This window comes from Rhincodon typus, chromosome 5 (assembly GCF_021869965.1).
Source record: "Rhincodon typus isolate 14 chromosome 5, sRhiTyp1.1, whole genome shotgun sequence".
NCBI classification, from domain to species: Eukaryota; Metazoa; Chordata; class Chondrichthyes; order Orectolobiformes; family Rhincodontidae; genus Rhincodon; species Rhincodon typus.
Window position 1 is genome coordinate 54,838,808 of NC_063336.1, and position 14,505 is coordinate 54,853,312.

General features: G+C 40.9%; 1 protein-coding gene across 1 annotated transcript in view; it reads left to right on the top strand.

Annotated features, from left to right (window-relative positions):
• The window catches only part of dcbld1 (discoidin, CUB and LCCL domain containing 1), a 108,761-nt gene that overhangs the window by 27,148 nt on the left and 67,108 nt on the right, over positions 1 to 14,505 (top strand). The window contains exon 2 of the mRNA XM_048597479.1: positions 89 to 304. Coding sequence (XP_048453436.1) covers positions 89 to 304 — 216 coding nt within the window. The remainder of the gene's footprint in view (positions 1 to 88; positions 305 to 14,505) is intronic.

Consider the following 14,505-nt stretch of genomic DNA (forward strand, 5'->3'; position numbering starts at 1 on the left):
GTTAAAGAAAAATAAAGTCTATCAGAATCTAGAAAAAAGCACACAATGTCAAGTATTTCATTTTTTGATTGATGACCTATTTTAACAGGAGATGGATGTGGTCACACGCTGTTAGGTCCTGACAGTGGGACGTTAACATCAAGGAATTATCCTGGAACCTACCCAAACCATACCTCTTGTGAGTGGCAAATCCAAGTGCCTGAAGGAAAGAACATTTTTGTCAAATTTGGAGACCTAGATTTGCAGTGTACCTCTGATTACCTCAAAATCTTCAAAAAAACATCTTCATCAATAACTGAACATGGTGAGTTTATGACTGTAATTGTTCAAATTCAGTAAATGACAAGTCTGTCCTGAAGTGGTTGGTTCAAATGAAGTATTAATTGACTTCACTGAAGAAAAATTACTCACAAGTTAAGACTGGAGTGTGTTCACAGAAATGGAATGAAGACTTCAGTGGGTTTTCATTTTTATTCGTTCATTGTTTATGTAAACTATGTTTTAAAGTAGAGATGTCTGCACCCGGGTGAATCTGGACCCGGGTGAATATTGTTGGAGTTTATTCTTTTCACCCATGCTTCCTCACGTTCACTGCAAGAGCTTCCAGCAGCCAAGCAAATCATTTATGAGCCAAAACCTGTGTTTTTTAAATTCAGTTTTGTAAGTAAGTTAGCATGCACAAGTTCAACTGTTAGTATCTAACTGTGATGTGTCAGGCATTGGAAACATCTGTTGATTTCCACCACATTTTTGCATCACCCTCATTAGTGGAGAATAACATGTCGTTGGTCAATCAATTCAATTAAAATTACTTAGTTAAATTTAATCATGGATGAAAAATCCAAAAGCGGAATATTTAGTATGATGATCAACTGTGTGCAATACTAATCCAATCACCTTGTAGTTCCTTTTAGTCCTCGGTTTTATGTTCCTGATGGCACATATAATGGTAAAACAAATAGGAAACTGAAGATCTAGGAAACTTTCAGTTATAGAGCATTTTTTCTCCTGAATATCAAGACGTTTCTTCTCAATAACCAAGAAATCAAAACATTAAACATTTTCTAAAAATAAATGCTTAATGTGGACAAAAGTGTGGACTGAGACACTCAGACAGCTAACAGTTTAATGCCTGACTGCAATAAGGAAACCCAACTCGATCGGTCTGGTTAGAATGGAATCTGCATATGAAATGCCCCTTGTTCTTCTAAATATCTATGGTGCAATTAATCTGGGTTTTAAGGTGGCTGTGACTGTGTATCCCAAACTCACCTCTGGCAGTAACTCAAGTTTACGTGAAATAAAACATCTGTTTTCAATGGAATTATGACTGAAGTCCATTTGATCCCATGATGAGATTCATGCACACTTTTAACTGCTGGCTATTTGCCTGACAAAGATAGCTTGACTAATCTCACAGTATTTTGTGCTTGACTACTTTCCAATTTATTGTAACAGAATGAAGCTTGTGACACCCAGTAGTTTATATTTTACATTATTAAACCATTTAGAAAATCGATTTCATATTTGGTCCTGCGGCAAATATATTAATTTCATCTGTATTTACTTTTCAGATCTCCTTTTAATGGAGTATTATTGTCAGTGTGAAAAACAGTCATTGGTCCAGGAGCTTCATGCTGGTGCTTACGCTCCACATAAGCTTCTTCCCAGCCTTCCTAAATCCATCAAGGTGTCCTTTTGTTCCTTTTTGTCTCACATGCTTTTCTAATTTATCCTTAAATACCATCGATGCTATTCACCTTGACCACTCTTTGTGGTTGAAAGTTGCACATTTTAACCACTGTCTGTGTAAAATGTATATCCTGAATTCCAGTCTGTACATAGTTGGGGAATGGAACTACCCTGAAAGATACACTGTGGACTCATTGGAAGTCCTGACTTGCTGCCCATATGATAATTATCTGGGAAATTCAAATTTCCAATGGGCAATTACCTGGAATATGGAACCTTCCAAAAAATCCCAATTCCAAATTAACAGTCAGAGTTATCCAGTTACCCAGGAAAAGATGGTGGAATTATAAAATCTGTGCTGATTCCTGAATAACTCTGCAAAATTGACTACCCTTCTCCTCCTCATTTACTCCGACCTTCCTGCTGCTCGTCTCCCTGCGCTCCCCACCCTAACCTGTACCACCCTCTCCGTTCACCCACTTACCTTCCAACTTACCCATCTGACACCCTCACTTACCCCCACATCTGTCACCCTATCCCGTCACCAATGTACCTGCCCCTTACCTCCTCGTCCATTTGCCACCTTTCATCCTTGTCCATCTGGCAAACAATCCTCTTATCCACCAGGCACCAACTTTACTTGTACACTGACCTACTCCCAGTAGTTTTGTAGCTCAGTGTCTTTGGGACACTTGAACAGTGTTTACTCACTGTAACATGGCAGTTACTGCTGTAAAAAGGCATAGCTGCACCTGTGATTCACTCCAATGTTGCATGTATGGCTTGCTGCACTGAGTCTGTTGATGGGTGGATTGTGCATTGGAGGTTAGGCACAAAGAATTTGGAGAAAGTTGCAGTTCCTCATGCCCTTTCTCCATCTTCTTCCTCAATAACCACCTGTATTTTGCAGCCAGTCAGACACTGCAGAGAACTTGACTGCATTTCAGTGAGTTATTGAATCACCAAAGTGAGGATTTCTTCCATCTTGTGCAAACAAGGCTATTTATTGAAGAAGGGTCTAGACCCGAAACGTCAGCTTTCCTGCTCCTCTGATGCTGCTTGGCCTGCTGTGTTCATCCAGCTCTACACCTTGTTGTCTCTATTTATTAGGGGAATGTTATATCCAAACCCAAAACAGGTAAACTGCTAGATTGGTCTGCATATGAATGGGCACAGTTCTTTAATAGAGAACAGTGCTGAAAAGTGGAAAAGTGATTTATTTTACTACTTTTCTAGGTTTGCAGCTACATTTGACTTAGTACTTTTTAAATTATTCGTCAGTCAGTCAGTATATAAATTTAAGGAAACACATAGCTTTCTCTTTCCACCCAAAACATGCTCTTTTCATATTCATGCTTTGACATGTATTCTCTATTAAAGCTAGACTGGTCTTGATTTTACAAATTTTTCTCAAATTAAAGTAAATTTATTCATACCGCTTTTCAGCCTACTAGAGAAAAAGTGATTGTGGTTTAAAGTGGAATTGAACCAAGTCAAATGTATCCAACCGTGTTTAATGAACAGTGATGTATGACTCAGTCAGACTCTGTGCATGTCAAAATGAGCATTTGGCATATTGACCTGATACTTTCCACCCATTTCAATTTGATAATTAACTGCTATTTGCTTGTACCCAACCCCCACCTCCCATTAGACAGTGAACAATTTGAGCCAACAGGCCTGGGTGTTTTTTTTTGCTGGTCACCCTGCAGTTAGTTGTCTGCCTTTTGAAGCAAATGAGTGGAAAACTATGAAATGGATATGTCCAAAGCTGATATAAGAGCAAAGTACTGTAATTTCTTCAAATTGAAAACCACAACCTGGAAGTACTGAACAGATCTGGCAACATCTAGGAGAGAGAAACCGAGCTAATCTTTCAGGTTGTTGACCTTTTGTCTGCCTTGCATTTTTTTTTCAGTACGTTCATTCTTGCACTGTGGATGCTGTTAGCAAGGGTGGCATGTATTGTCCACCCATATTTCCCCTGAGAGGGTGGTGTGGACTTTCAGAGATCAAGTCAAAAGTTAAGGAGATTAGTGAGGGACTAAATTCATGTATAGATCTTCTGCTTCAAACTTCCCCCTGGTTTGCTGAACTATTTTCGGTCCCCCCAAACCCCCCTCCCTCTCTCTGTGTCTCTCCCCCCTCAGGCTCTCTCCTCGGTAACTTTGTATCACATCCTCACTCACTCAGTCACTCACACATACACTCTGTCTCTCTCTCCCCTTTTTTTAGCCCAACCCCTACCCCCCAAAAGCGCCTTTCAAGGAGTGATGTTGTATGATGTACTATGACGAGCGTATTACCTGAATCCTCTCTATCTGGTACCCTCACCCCACATTCTAGTCTCTGTTTTTTATTTGCACCAATCTTAGACATTGAAAGCATGGAAAAAAAACTATGAATGAAGTTGCTTATTGTGTTGCTTTTTGACTGACCCAGTAGGAATTACATCGGAACAGCTTTGGTGAATTGCTGTTTAATTTCTCTTACTGTGGTGGGAAACAGTGTTTGATGTCTCCTTGGCACACCAAAGATTTGCAAATCCCATATAGAGATTTTTGTGTTAAACAATATTCTATTTATTGTGGCATAATGTATCTTGGTAGCACGATATCTGATAATGACAGCAAGTCCTTTCTCTGCTTGATGGATGTGCTGGAGTGCCTGTTCCCTGATGGTAGACTTTTGTCTATATGTCATAGTGATGATTTGCTAGAAAGCTGTAGAAATTAGATGCTTTGGGGAATAAATGGTTCTAGATCGTTGTCTTGCTGCACTATTTTCCAACATTGGTGAGGGATGTAGTGTTTAAAAGGAAGGAAGAAAAACTTTAGTACTTTATCATAGCAGAGAAAGGTCTCAAAGTGCTTTGCATAAATTGCTTTGTTTGGAGTGATGTCAGTGACTGTAATGCCGACATGGAAGCCCCACAGAATCTGCTAGACAGCAATCAGATGAATGACCAGTTAATCTGCTTTGGTGATTGGGCAGGATATCAGAGAAATTCTCTGAATTTAATTGAACTCTGAAATAAGCTTCCAACCATATTTGTACCATCACTAAAGTAATCTCGCTACCTCTAGTATCACCTGAATTTGTCTCTTTCAGCTCTCTGCTGGAACCCCACTTCTTTGTTACCGCTAGACTTCATTTATTCCTAAATACTTCTGTTGGGTTGCCAACAATCAATCCTTCATGAACTTTCACTCTTCCAAACATCTGCCTGAGTCTAAACTTATTGCAATTCCCTTTTCCCTGGCATCCCATCCTCACTGACCTACATTCACTCTCAGTCAAGCAACATCTTGATTTAAGAAAAAGCTCATCCTTGTTTTCAAATTCCCCCTTGACTAGGCCATTCCTTATCTCTGCAATCTCATCCAGCATCTCAGTTCTCCAACAGCACCTTCTAAACCTATAAACTCTACCACCTACAAGTCCAAGATCAGCAGTTGCATGAAAACAACACCACATGCAAGTTTTTCTCCAAGCCACTTACCATCCTGACATGGAAATACATCACCATTCCTTCACTGCTGCTGGGTCAAAATCCTGACCTCCATTCCTTATAGACCTGTGGGTGTCCCTGTACCCCATATACAGCAGGAGTTCAAGAAGACAGCTTAACATCACCACCTTCTGGGCAATTAGAAATGGGCAATAAATGCAGGCCTGGCCGGTATTGTCTGCATCTGATAAAAGGCCCTCCCAGGTAACTGCACTCATCTAATTCTGATTTCGTGCATCAATTATAGTTGCTCCATATTATTGGCTGTGACTTCAGTTGCCTGCTCATCTCACTGCTTTGCTTTCTCACTTTAAGATTCTCCATAAAACCTATCCGTTTGACCAAGCCTTTGGTCATCATGAGGGGCATGGGTAGGGTGAACAGCCAAGGTCATTTCCCAAGGGTAGGGCGGGGTTCCAAAACTTGAGGGCATATGTCTAAGGTGAGAGGGGAATGATTTAAAAGGGACCTAAGGCGCAACTTTTCCATGCAGTGGGTGGTGCGTGTATGGAACGAGCTGCCAGAGGAAGTGGTGAAGGCTGGTACAATTACAACATTTAAAAGGCATCTGGATGGGCAGGTGAATAGGAAGAGTTTAGAGGGATTTATGCCAAATGGGACTAGATTAATTTCGGATTTCTTGGACTGAAGGGACTGTTTCTGTGCTGTACAACTTTATAACTTTATCTGAGATCTAGACGGGTAGATTTGCTTCCCTGAAGGAAAATAGTGAATTAGTTAGGATTTCACTAGGAATCTGATGGCTTCATGATTAATTTTACTGAAGATTGCTGTTAATTTCAAAATGCAGGTTCTCCAAATTACCATATTATTCCAGTGCCCAAATCAATACCATGCCCTTGTCACTGGACCATGTTATCATGCTTGTCTGCTCTAATACCAGTTCCTGTGGGAAACTCTTTGTTGTATGTAGTCTTATTGAACACAGTGTGGTGTTGGAGGAACACAGCAGGCCAGGCAGCATCAGAGCAGCAGGAAAGTTGACATTTCGGGTCAGGACTCTTCAGAAAATATTCTGCCCTCCATCCTATTACAGGTTTGTCCCTTTTTTAAAAAACCCTTCTTCCAATCCTCCACCTGTTAACTCACTCAAACCCATTAAGTTTCATACTTTATAAAAACCAAAAGAACTGCGGATGCTGTAAATCAGGAACAAAAACAAAGTTGCTGGAAAAGCTCAGCAGGTCTGGCAGCATCTGTGAAGGAGAAAACAGAGTTAACGTTTCGGGTCCGGTGATCCTTCCTCCGAACTCGGAAGTTTCATACTTTTCTCAGTTTTGATGAAAGGCCATCAACAGGAAGTGTTAATTCTCATCACCAATGTTGCCCGACCTGTTGAGTACTTAGCACGTTTTCTGATTCTGTTTTAGATTTTCAGCATCTGCAATATTTTGCTTACGTAATGTAGTTTGTTGTTATTTTACTTGTTGGCTAAGCATTTATTCTTGGCTTAACTGTAAAGATCAGCTGTTCTTTCAATGATCAATAATGGCAAAAGTAGTTTCTCACATTAGCACCAGGAACTAAGGCATTAGATTCTATTTTGTACAAACAGTGAGAAGGAATGAGGAAGAGTCTGAGCTGGATATTACTTTGGAACCAGTTTGAGGTTGCATTCCTTACGCATCCCTCACGCATCCAAATTTCTTGTCACACGATGCCAAATAACTATGAATTACATAATTATTGGTTTAAAATGTATTGTACAGCCCTATCCAAAACAAAAATCCAGTTTCAAATTGCCTATCGGCTGTACCTTCATTCGAATTTGTTGAATGTGGTCAGTGGTCTACAGAAGGAAAACAGTAGTGAAAAGATGTGTGAGCAACCTTTAGTTCCTCTCTCCTTATCTTCTGTTTGCAACATTTAATTAATTTACTATCGCACCTTCTCAAGGGCAATGAGGGGCAGGTAATATCTACATAAAATTAATTATTAATGTTCCACAGTTCTTTCAAATGCATCTTTATGCACTTACAGAGCTGGCCTTGTGAAATTAGGATGCTCTTTCCAAATACACCTTACTCCAAATGCAAGACTGCATGTTAAATATTCCTGGGTATAAATTGTTCAGGAAAGATGTTAAAGGAATGAAAGGAGAGGAGGGGTAGCTGTAATAGTTAAGGAGAACATTAGGGTGCTGGATAAGAAAGATGTCTCAGCAGGTCCAAAGACAGTACCAAATTGGTACTATCTAAGGAATAAAAAGGATGCAATTACACTGTTTGGTGTAGTCTATAGACCACCACCTGGTGGAAAAGATGTAGAGGAACAAACCTGTAAGGGAATTACAGAAAAATGTCAACTTTATAGAGTATTTATAAAGGCGGTCTTGAATTACCCAAATCTAGACTGGGATGCTAATAATGTAAAGGGCAGTGAGGAGCAAGTGTTCCAGTCCAACAAGAAATAATACATTGCGGAGCTTGATCCTTGGAAATGAGGTAGGCCAAGTGGATCAAGTATCTGGAAGAACATTTCGAAGATAGTAACCATTGTATTAAAAGCTTTAGGATGGTGACGGAGAATGACATGCAACAATCCAGAGTAAAAAAAAAGTCAATTGGCAGAGAGCTGACTTTAATCAGGCAAAAGGTTGGCAGGAAAAACTGCAACTGAATAATTGGCTACCTTCAAAAAGCAAATGGTTCAGATACAGTGAAATATATTCCCTCTAATAGAAAAACAAATCCAGAATTCCCTGGATGACAAAGGAGGTAGAAATTAACATGAGAAAGAAACTGTTTGCTAATTACAGGTGTAAGGCTGAAAATACAATTGATAATCAACAGGAATATGGAAGGTTTAGGGAGGAGGTGAAAAAGCAAATAAGCGAAGCAAAGACGAGTTATGAGAGAAAACTAGAAGCTAACATAAAGAGAAATGCCATCATCATTTCTCGGAATACAAACAATAAGAGTAGTTTAAGGAGAAGTAGAGACAATCAGATACTGACAAGGGGAACAAAAGCAGAAATAGCTGGAGAAACTTAGCGGGTCTGGCAGCATCTGTGGAGAGAAAGAAGAGTCAACGTTTCTGGTCCAGTGACCCTTCTTCAGGACCAAAAAGGAGATTAGCACATGGAGGTAGGGGCCACAGCTCAGGTGTAAAATGAATATTTTGCATCTGTCTCCACAAAAAAGGAGGATGCTACCCAGGCCATGGTGGCAGAGGAGGTTCAAAATTAATAAGGAAGATTTCTTGGATGGATTGTTGATACTTAAAAGCTGACAAGGCACCGTTATTGGATACGATGCATTTGAACGAAGTGAGGGTAAAAATTTTGGAGTCACTGGCCATAATCTTTCAGTCTTCCCTGCACCAGAAGGAGGAGCCAGAAGGAGGATGGAAAACATGTTGTCCTTCTTCAAAAAAAAGTTGTAAGGATAATTCCATCAATTACAGGCTATTCATAGAATCCCCAAAGTACAGAAAGAGACCGTTCGGCCCATCGGGTCTGCATCGGCCCTCCACAGAGCATCCCAATCAGACCCAGCCAGCATGCTGGGCCAATTCCAAAGTAACAAAACTTAGAAGAATTGTAAATTGTGAAGTGGTCAGTACGGAGCTTCAAAGGACATTGACAGGTTGGTGGACTTGTGTTTCTGCCCCCTTTACAAACATTGATTCATATTGGAAGGATGATATCTATTGATACTTATTGTTGTGTTGTGATTGATAACAACCTGCCGACCATTGTTGTCTAGGCTCACACAGAAGTGATAACCTCTTGTGTCAGTTGGTCAGCTGGCAGCGGAGGCATCATGTACCAGCAACTTTCAATCCCTTCAAGGAGTTAACCTATCCTTCTGCTATTTTCAAAATCTCACTTTTGGAACATCATGGAAAAATAGGTTATGTAATCATAGAATCCCTACAGTGTGGAAGCAGGCCCTTTGGCCCAACAAGCCCACACCAACTCTCAGAGAATCCCAACCAGACCTGTCCCCCTATAACCCATGTAATCTACACATCCGTGAACACTATGGGCAATTTAGCATGGCCAGCCCAACTAACCTGCACATCTTTGGACTGTGGGAGGAAACTGGAGCAAACCCACGTAGGCACAGGGAGAATGTGCAAACTCCACAGAGACAGTCACCCGAGGTTGGAATTGAACCCAGGTCCCTGGCGCTATGAGGCGGCAGTGCTAATCACTGAAACACCGTGCCGCCCCAAATTATTGAATTCAATTTCCACTATCTGCCATGGATGGGATTTGAACTCAGGTCCCCAGAACATTACCTGGCTCTCTGCATTAACAATCCGGCGATAATACTTCCAGGCCATTGCCTCCCTATAGTAATTGAAAATTTGGTGTTAGAGATTAATCTACTCATGTTTCCCAAATGATCTTTGCAGTGCAATAATTGTGGCCCAAATGGTGCAGTGGTAGTGTTCTAACTCCTGAGCTAGGAGATCAGGGTTCAAGTCCTACTGCTCCAGAAATGTGTTGTAACACCCCTGGAATGTCAGAGGCTGGGGAGGTGGGGTGACCTTATAGAGGTTTATAAAGTTATGAGGGACAGGGTGAATAGCCAAGGTGTCTTTTTCCCAGGGTAGGAGAATCCAAAACTGGAGGGCATAGTTTTTTAAGGTGAGAGGGGAAAGATTTACAAGGGTTCTAAGGAGCAATTTCTTCACTCAGAGGGTGATACGTGTATAGAATGAGGTGCCAGAGGAAGTGGTGGAGACTGGTACAATTCCAACATTTAAAAGGCATCTGGATGGGTACGTGAATAGGAAGGGTTTAGAGGCATATGGACCAAATGCTGGCAAATGGGACTACATTAATGTGGTTGGCGTGGATGAGTTGGACTGTGGGTTTGTTTCTGTGCTGTACAACTCCTTGACTCCAGTAGGTTGTTTTATGTTTTCTAAACAAACAATAAATCAAAAGATAGCAAGGCCGTGATGATCCATTGAACAGTGTTTAAACCTCATGCTAGCACTTTGAACAGAACACCACTCATCTATTTGAAGTGCTATTCACCACTTTGTTGAACACCTGAAACACCTATTGTACTAAACTGTCAATGAAGTTTGAGAAATTTTGACATGTCGTATTTCAGGAAGCATTTGGGTATGATTCATGCTGAAAGCTAGAAAGATTTAATCCCCTGCCTGCAGTTCGCTCTGGAGGCAGAGAGGGGGAAGAAGATAATGAATGTGTAGACAAGCCTGGTGGACTGATCATTCCGATCTAATGAGGTGGTTAAATGAGTGGGACAGAGTGATGATGTTAAGTTGTTCCTGTGTATCATACACAAATCTTTCTGAAAATGGGTCTTTATGTTCAGGGAACTAACGGTAGGTACTACTGAAGAGTGCAAGTTACTGCTGATTTCTGTTGCTTACTCGTGAGGAAGAAGAATGCTGCATCAAGTTCTGTTGTGGTAAGATTTACTTTAGATGTTTATCAGTTCACTCATAATAAACATAATAACCAGTTCACTCGTCAGTTCATAATAAACAATCATTGTTTCATCTTGACTTTTGAATGATTAATAAGAGACTCAAGAAAAATGAATAGGAAAGCTTGCATTTACAAAGCAATGACCTCCAGTTGGGTCAAATTGCTTTACAGTTCATGGCATACCTTTAAAATGTAGTCACTATTGTATTGTTCGCAAATTCCGCTAAAATGGTAGTGCAGCAGGATGCTCCAGCCGGAGCTCCTCCGCTACACCCGTCATTTTCTACTTTTTCTTTTTCTCTCCCTTTCTCCTCCCTTCTCATGGCCTTGGACTCCCAGCCCTGCCCTCTGAAGTGGGGTCGGCGGAGATGCCTGAGACTGGAGCAAGACGCCAGCAGCCTGGTGCAGGAGCAGGGATAGCGGCCCAGTACGGAGTGTGATGGCAGCCAGTGGTCAGACTATGTGGAGGCCCCCTGCAGACAGCCTTTGGAGAGAGACTGTGATGGTTGTCTTTTTAACTGGTTGTTTTTTTGTCCAACCTACGGTTATACTGTGTATAGCTGTCATGTAACTTTTCTCTTCAATTCTCTATTCTGTATCTAAGGATTGTGCCTAGGTACCTACTGCAAGTGACAACTTATGAACTTTTCACTGTACTGATTTAAGTACATGTTGCAATAAAGCTAATTCAGTTCAATTCAGTGATCAGTTTGCACGTAGCAGGATGCCACAAACAGTATTGAGGAAATTATATGTTTTTGGTAGTGATTGAGGGATAAATATTGGTGAGGTAATCAGCCTGAATATCCTTAGTCTATGAAATGTTGTCTTGACATCTTTTAATGTTCCGTCCGAATGATGCCGCCCTTGACAGTGCCCCTTTGAGGAGGGAGGACAAACACAGCTGTGCTCCATGGATGGAGATGTTTGGGTCTCGGGTCACAATCACAGAGGTCTACAACACTAAAAGCCCATCAAGTCCATGCCAGTCAAAAACTACCCCACAAGTACAAAGAGGGCTTTCTCTGGCATTAGTTGCATATTTATTCCAAAGTGATGGAGCTCCTAGAGATATTGTAGATTGCACAATGGAGGAATCTATGTAGCAATCTTGGTTGGCAAAGTCTGAGTTTAAGCGTGCGTGCTCTTCCCTTGAGAGAGTGACCAACCTCATGGAAAGTCAAATGAAGCACCACTCTGATGTAGATGCAGGAGCATCTGACTGAAATGCACTGATAGACTGAAACTCTGAAATATTTGGCCTTTCAAACCTGTTCCATCATTCAATAAGAATGTGGCTAATCTGGTTGTGATCCTTTGCCACTTCCTATCCGTTTCCCATAACCCTTGACTCTCTTCTGAATCAAAAATCCATCTAACTCAGCCTTCAATGAAGTTAAAGACCAAGCCTTCACGATCTTCATGGATAGAGAATTCCCCATTCTAATGAACATCTCAGAAAAAAATCTCCACTTCTCTCTCAAAAGGGAGGCTTCTTATTTTTAATGCCACACAAGAGGAAACATCTTCCTGGCATCCACTTTGTTCAGTCCCCTTATCATCTTATGTTTCAATAAAATCACTTCTCATTCTTTCATTCCAATGATATATGAATATCTAGAACTTGCATATTGAATGTGTGAAATATGATGTGGGAAAATGTGATGTTATGCACTTTGGCAGAAATAATAGAGGAGCTGAACATTATTTAAATGGAAAAAGATTGCAAGAAAGTTGAAGCCCAGAAGGATTTTTGGTCATTATACATGAATCACAAAAAGCTTGCATATAGGTTTGGGTAAAAGGGAGGGCAAAGGGAATGGACAGTAAGCTTTTTACAGAAAGGTAAGGTTTTCTGTTATAGTAAACACTGATTTTAGGGATAATGAAGAATCACAAACTGATTAAATGTTAATTTAAATTATTCATTTAAAATTAACATTTAAAAAGTGAATGTGATGTTCCAGTGGTATTATTGTTAGATGATTTATCCAGAAACATCATCCAAAATTAGTCCATAAAAGCTATCTGGAATTAAGAATCTAATGATGACCATGAAAACATTGTTGATTGTCAAGGAAAACAAAAACCTACCTGGCTCACTAATGTCATTCAGGGAAGGAAATTGGCCATCCTTACCTGGTCTGGCCTATATGTTTGATTTGATTTTGATTTTGATTTTATTGTGAATCCAGACCCACAGCAATGTAGATGACTCTCAAACGGCCTCTGAATTGGCCTCGCAAGCCACTCAGTTGTATCAATCATAACCACTCAATAGCAAAATGAAACTGGATGGACCACCTGGCATCAGCCTAGGCAGAAAAGACAACAGAAACAGCCCTGTCAACCCTGCAAAGTCCTCCTTACTAACATCTAGGGGTTAGTGCCAAAGTTGGGAGAAGTGTCTCTTAGACTAGTCAAGCACCAGCCTCTCCCGCCTGTAATTCTTGAATTAATTTAAAAAAAAAATCTGCCAACCTCATCTGGCTTGGCCTCCATGTGATGCTACAGCAATTTGGTTGACTCTTAACTGGCCTCTGAAAAGGCCTAATAAGTCACTTTTTTCTCTCTTTCTTTATATCCAGAAGTGCTTTTACACACAACTTAATGGTTTTATTTCCCATCATAAAATAATTTTGTTTTTAAACTATTAACATCCACCAGTAAATCACCTATGCAGCTAATTAGAAATGCAAAGCCCACTATGAGCAATGCAAACCATCAATAGTCAGGGAGAGGTAGGGAGAGTGGGAAAGGGTTAAATCAAAAAGGACATAAGTCACTATAGAAATAGCCCAGCCAGCGATCCACCACGAAAGATTACAGAAACAGAGTAGAAACTTTCATCCCTACAAACCAAGTTACTCAGCTCTCACCATGGCAACTTTTCCACTGAATGAGCAACTAAATATAAATCTCCCGTTTCGATACAATGCTTTCATGAACACTAATGGCTCCTTGCTGAGACCATGAAAGCTTTACATAAGCATAACTCAGATTCTCTGGTCCCTGCATGAACAATGTGAAAATTGCTCTCTCTCACTTCTCAAACCCCACATGAGCTTGACTATGAGTTCAACAAACAATTAATTGGATATGTGCAAGTTGCCATGTTCCCTTCCCTTTGAAAATCAAAAAGAATCCCTTGAGACACGGGGATCCATTGATGTATTCTGAGTGCACAATTCTCTACTTCCAACCCCCCTGCGTCTGGACTTATCCCCATTGGAAATCCAACTTGCAAATTCTAAACCAGGAAGTTTGGGTTCCACCAGGGCCACTCAGCTCTCCTGATTTCATTACAGCCTTGGTTCAAACATGGACAAAAGAGCTGAATTCCAGAGGTGAGGTGAGAGTAATAGCCCTAGACATCAAGGCTGCATTCGACCGAGTGTGGCATCAAGGAGCCCTAGCAAAACTGAAATCAATGGATATCGGGGGCAAACTCTCCGGTGGTTAGAGTCATACCTGACACATGGGAAGATGTTTCAGAGATAGTAGGAACTGCAGGTGCTGGAGAATCTGAGATAACAAGGTGTACAGCTGGATGAACACAGCAGGCCAAGCAGCATCAGAGGAGCAGGAAAGCTGATGTTTAGGGCCTAGACCCTTCTTCAGACATGCTGCTTGGCCTGCTGTGTTCATCCAGCTCTACACCTTGTTATCTCACATAGGAAGATGGTCATGTTTGTTGCAGGCCAATCATCTCAGCTCAAGGACATCACTGCAGAAATTCCTCAGGATAGTGTCCTAGGCCCAACCATCTTCAGCTGCTTCATCATAAGGTCAGAAGTGGGGATGTTGACCGATGATTGCACAATGTTCAGCACCATTCGCGACTCCTCAAATACTGAAGCAGTCG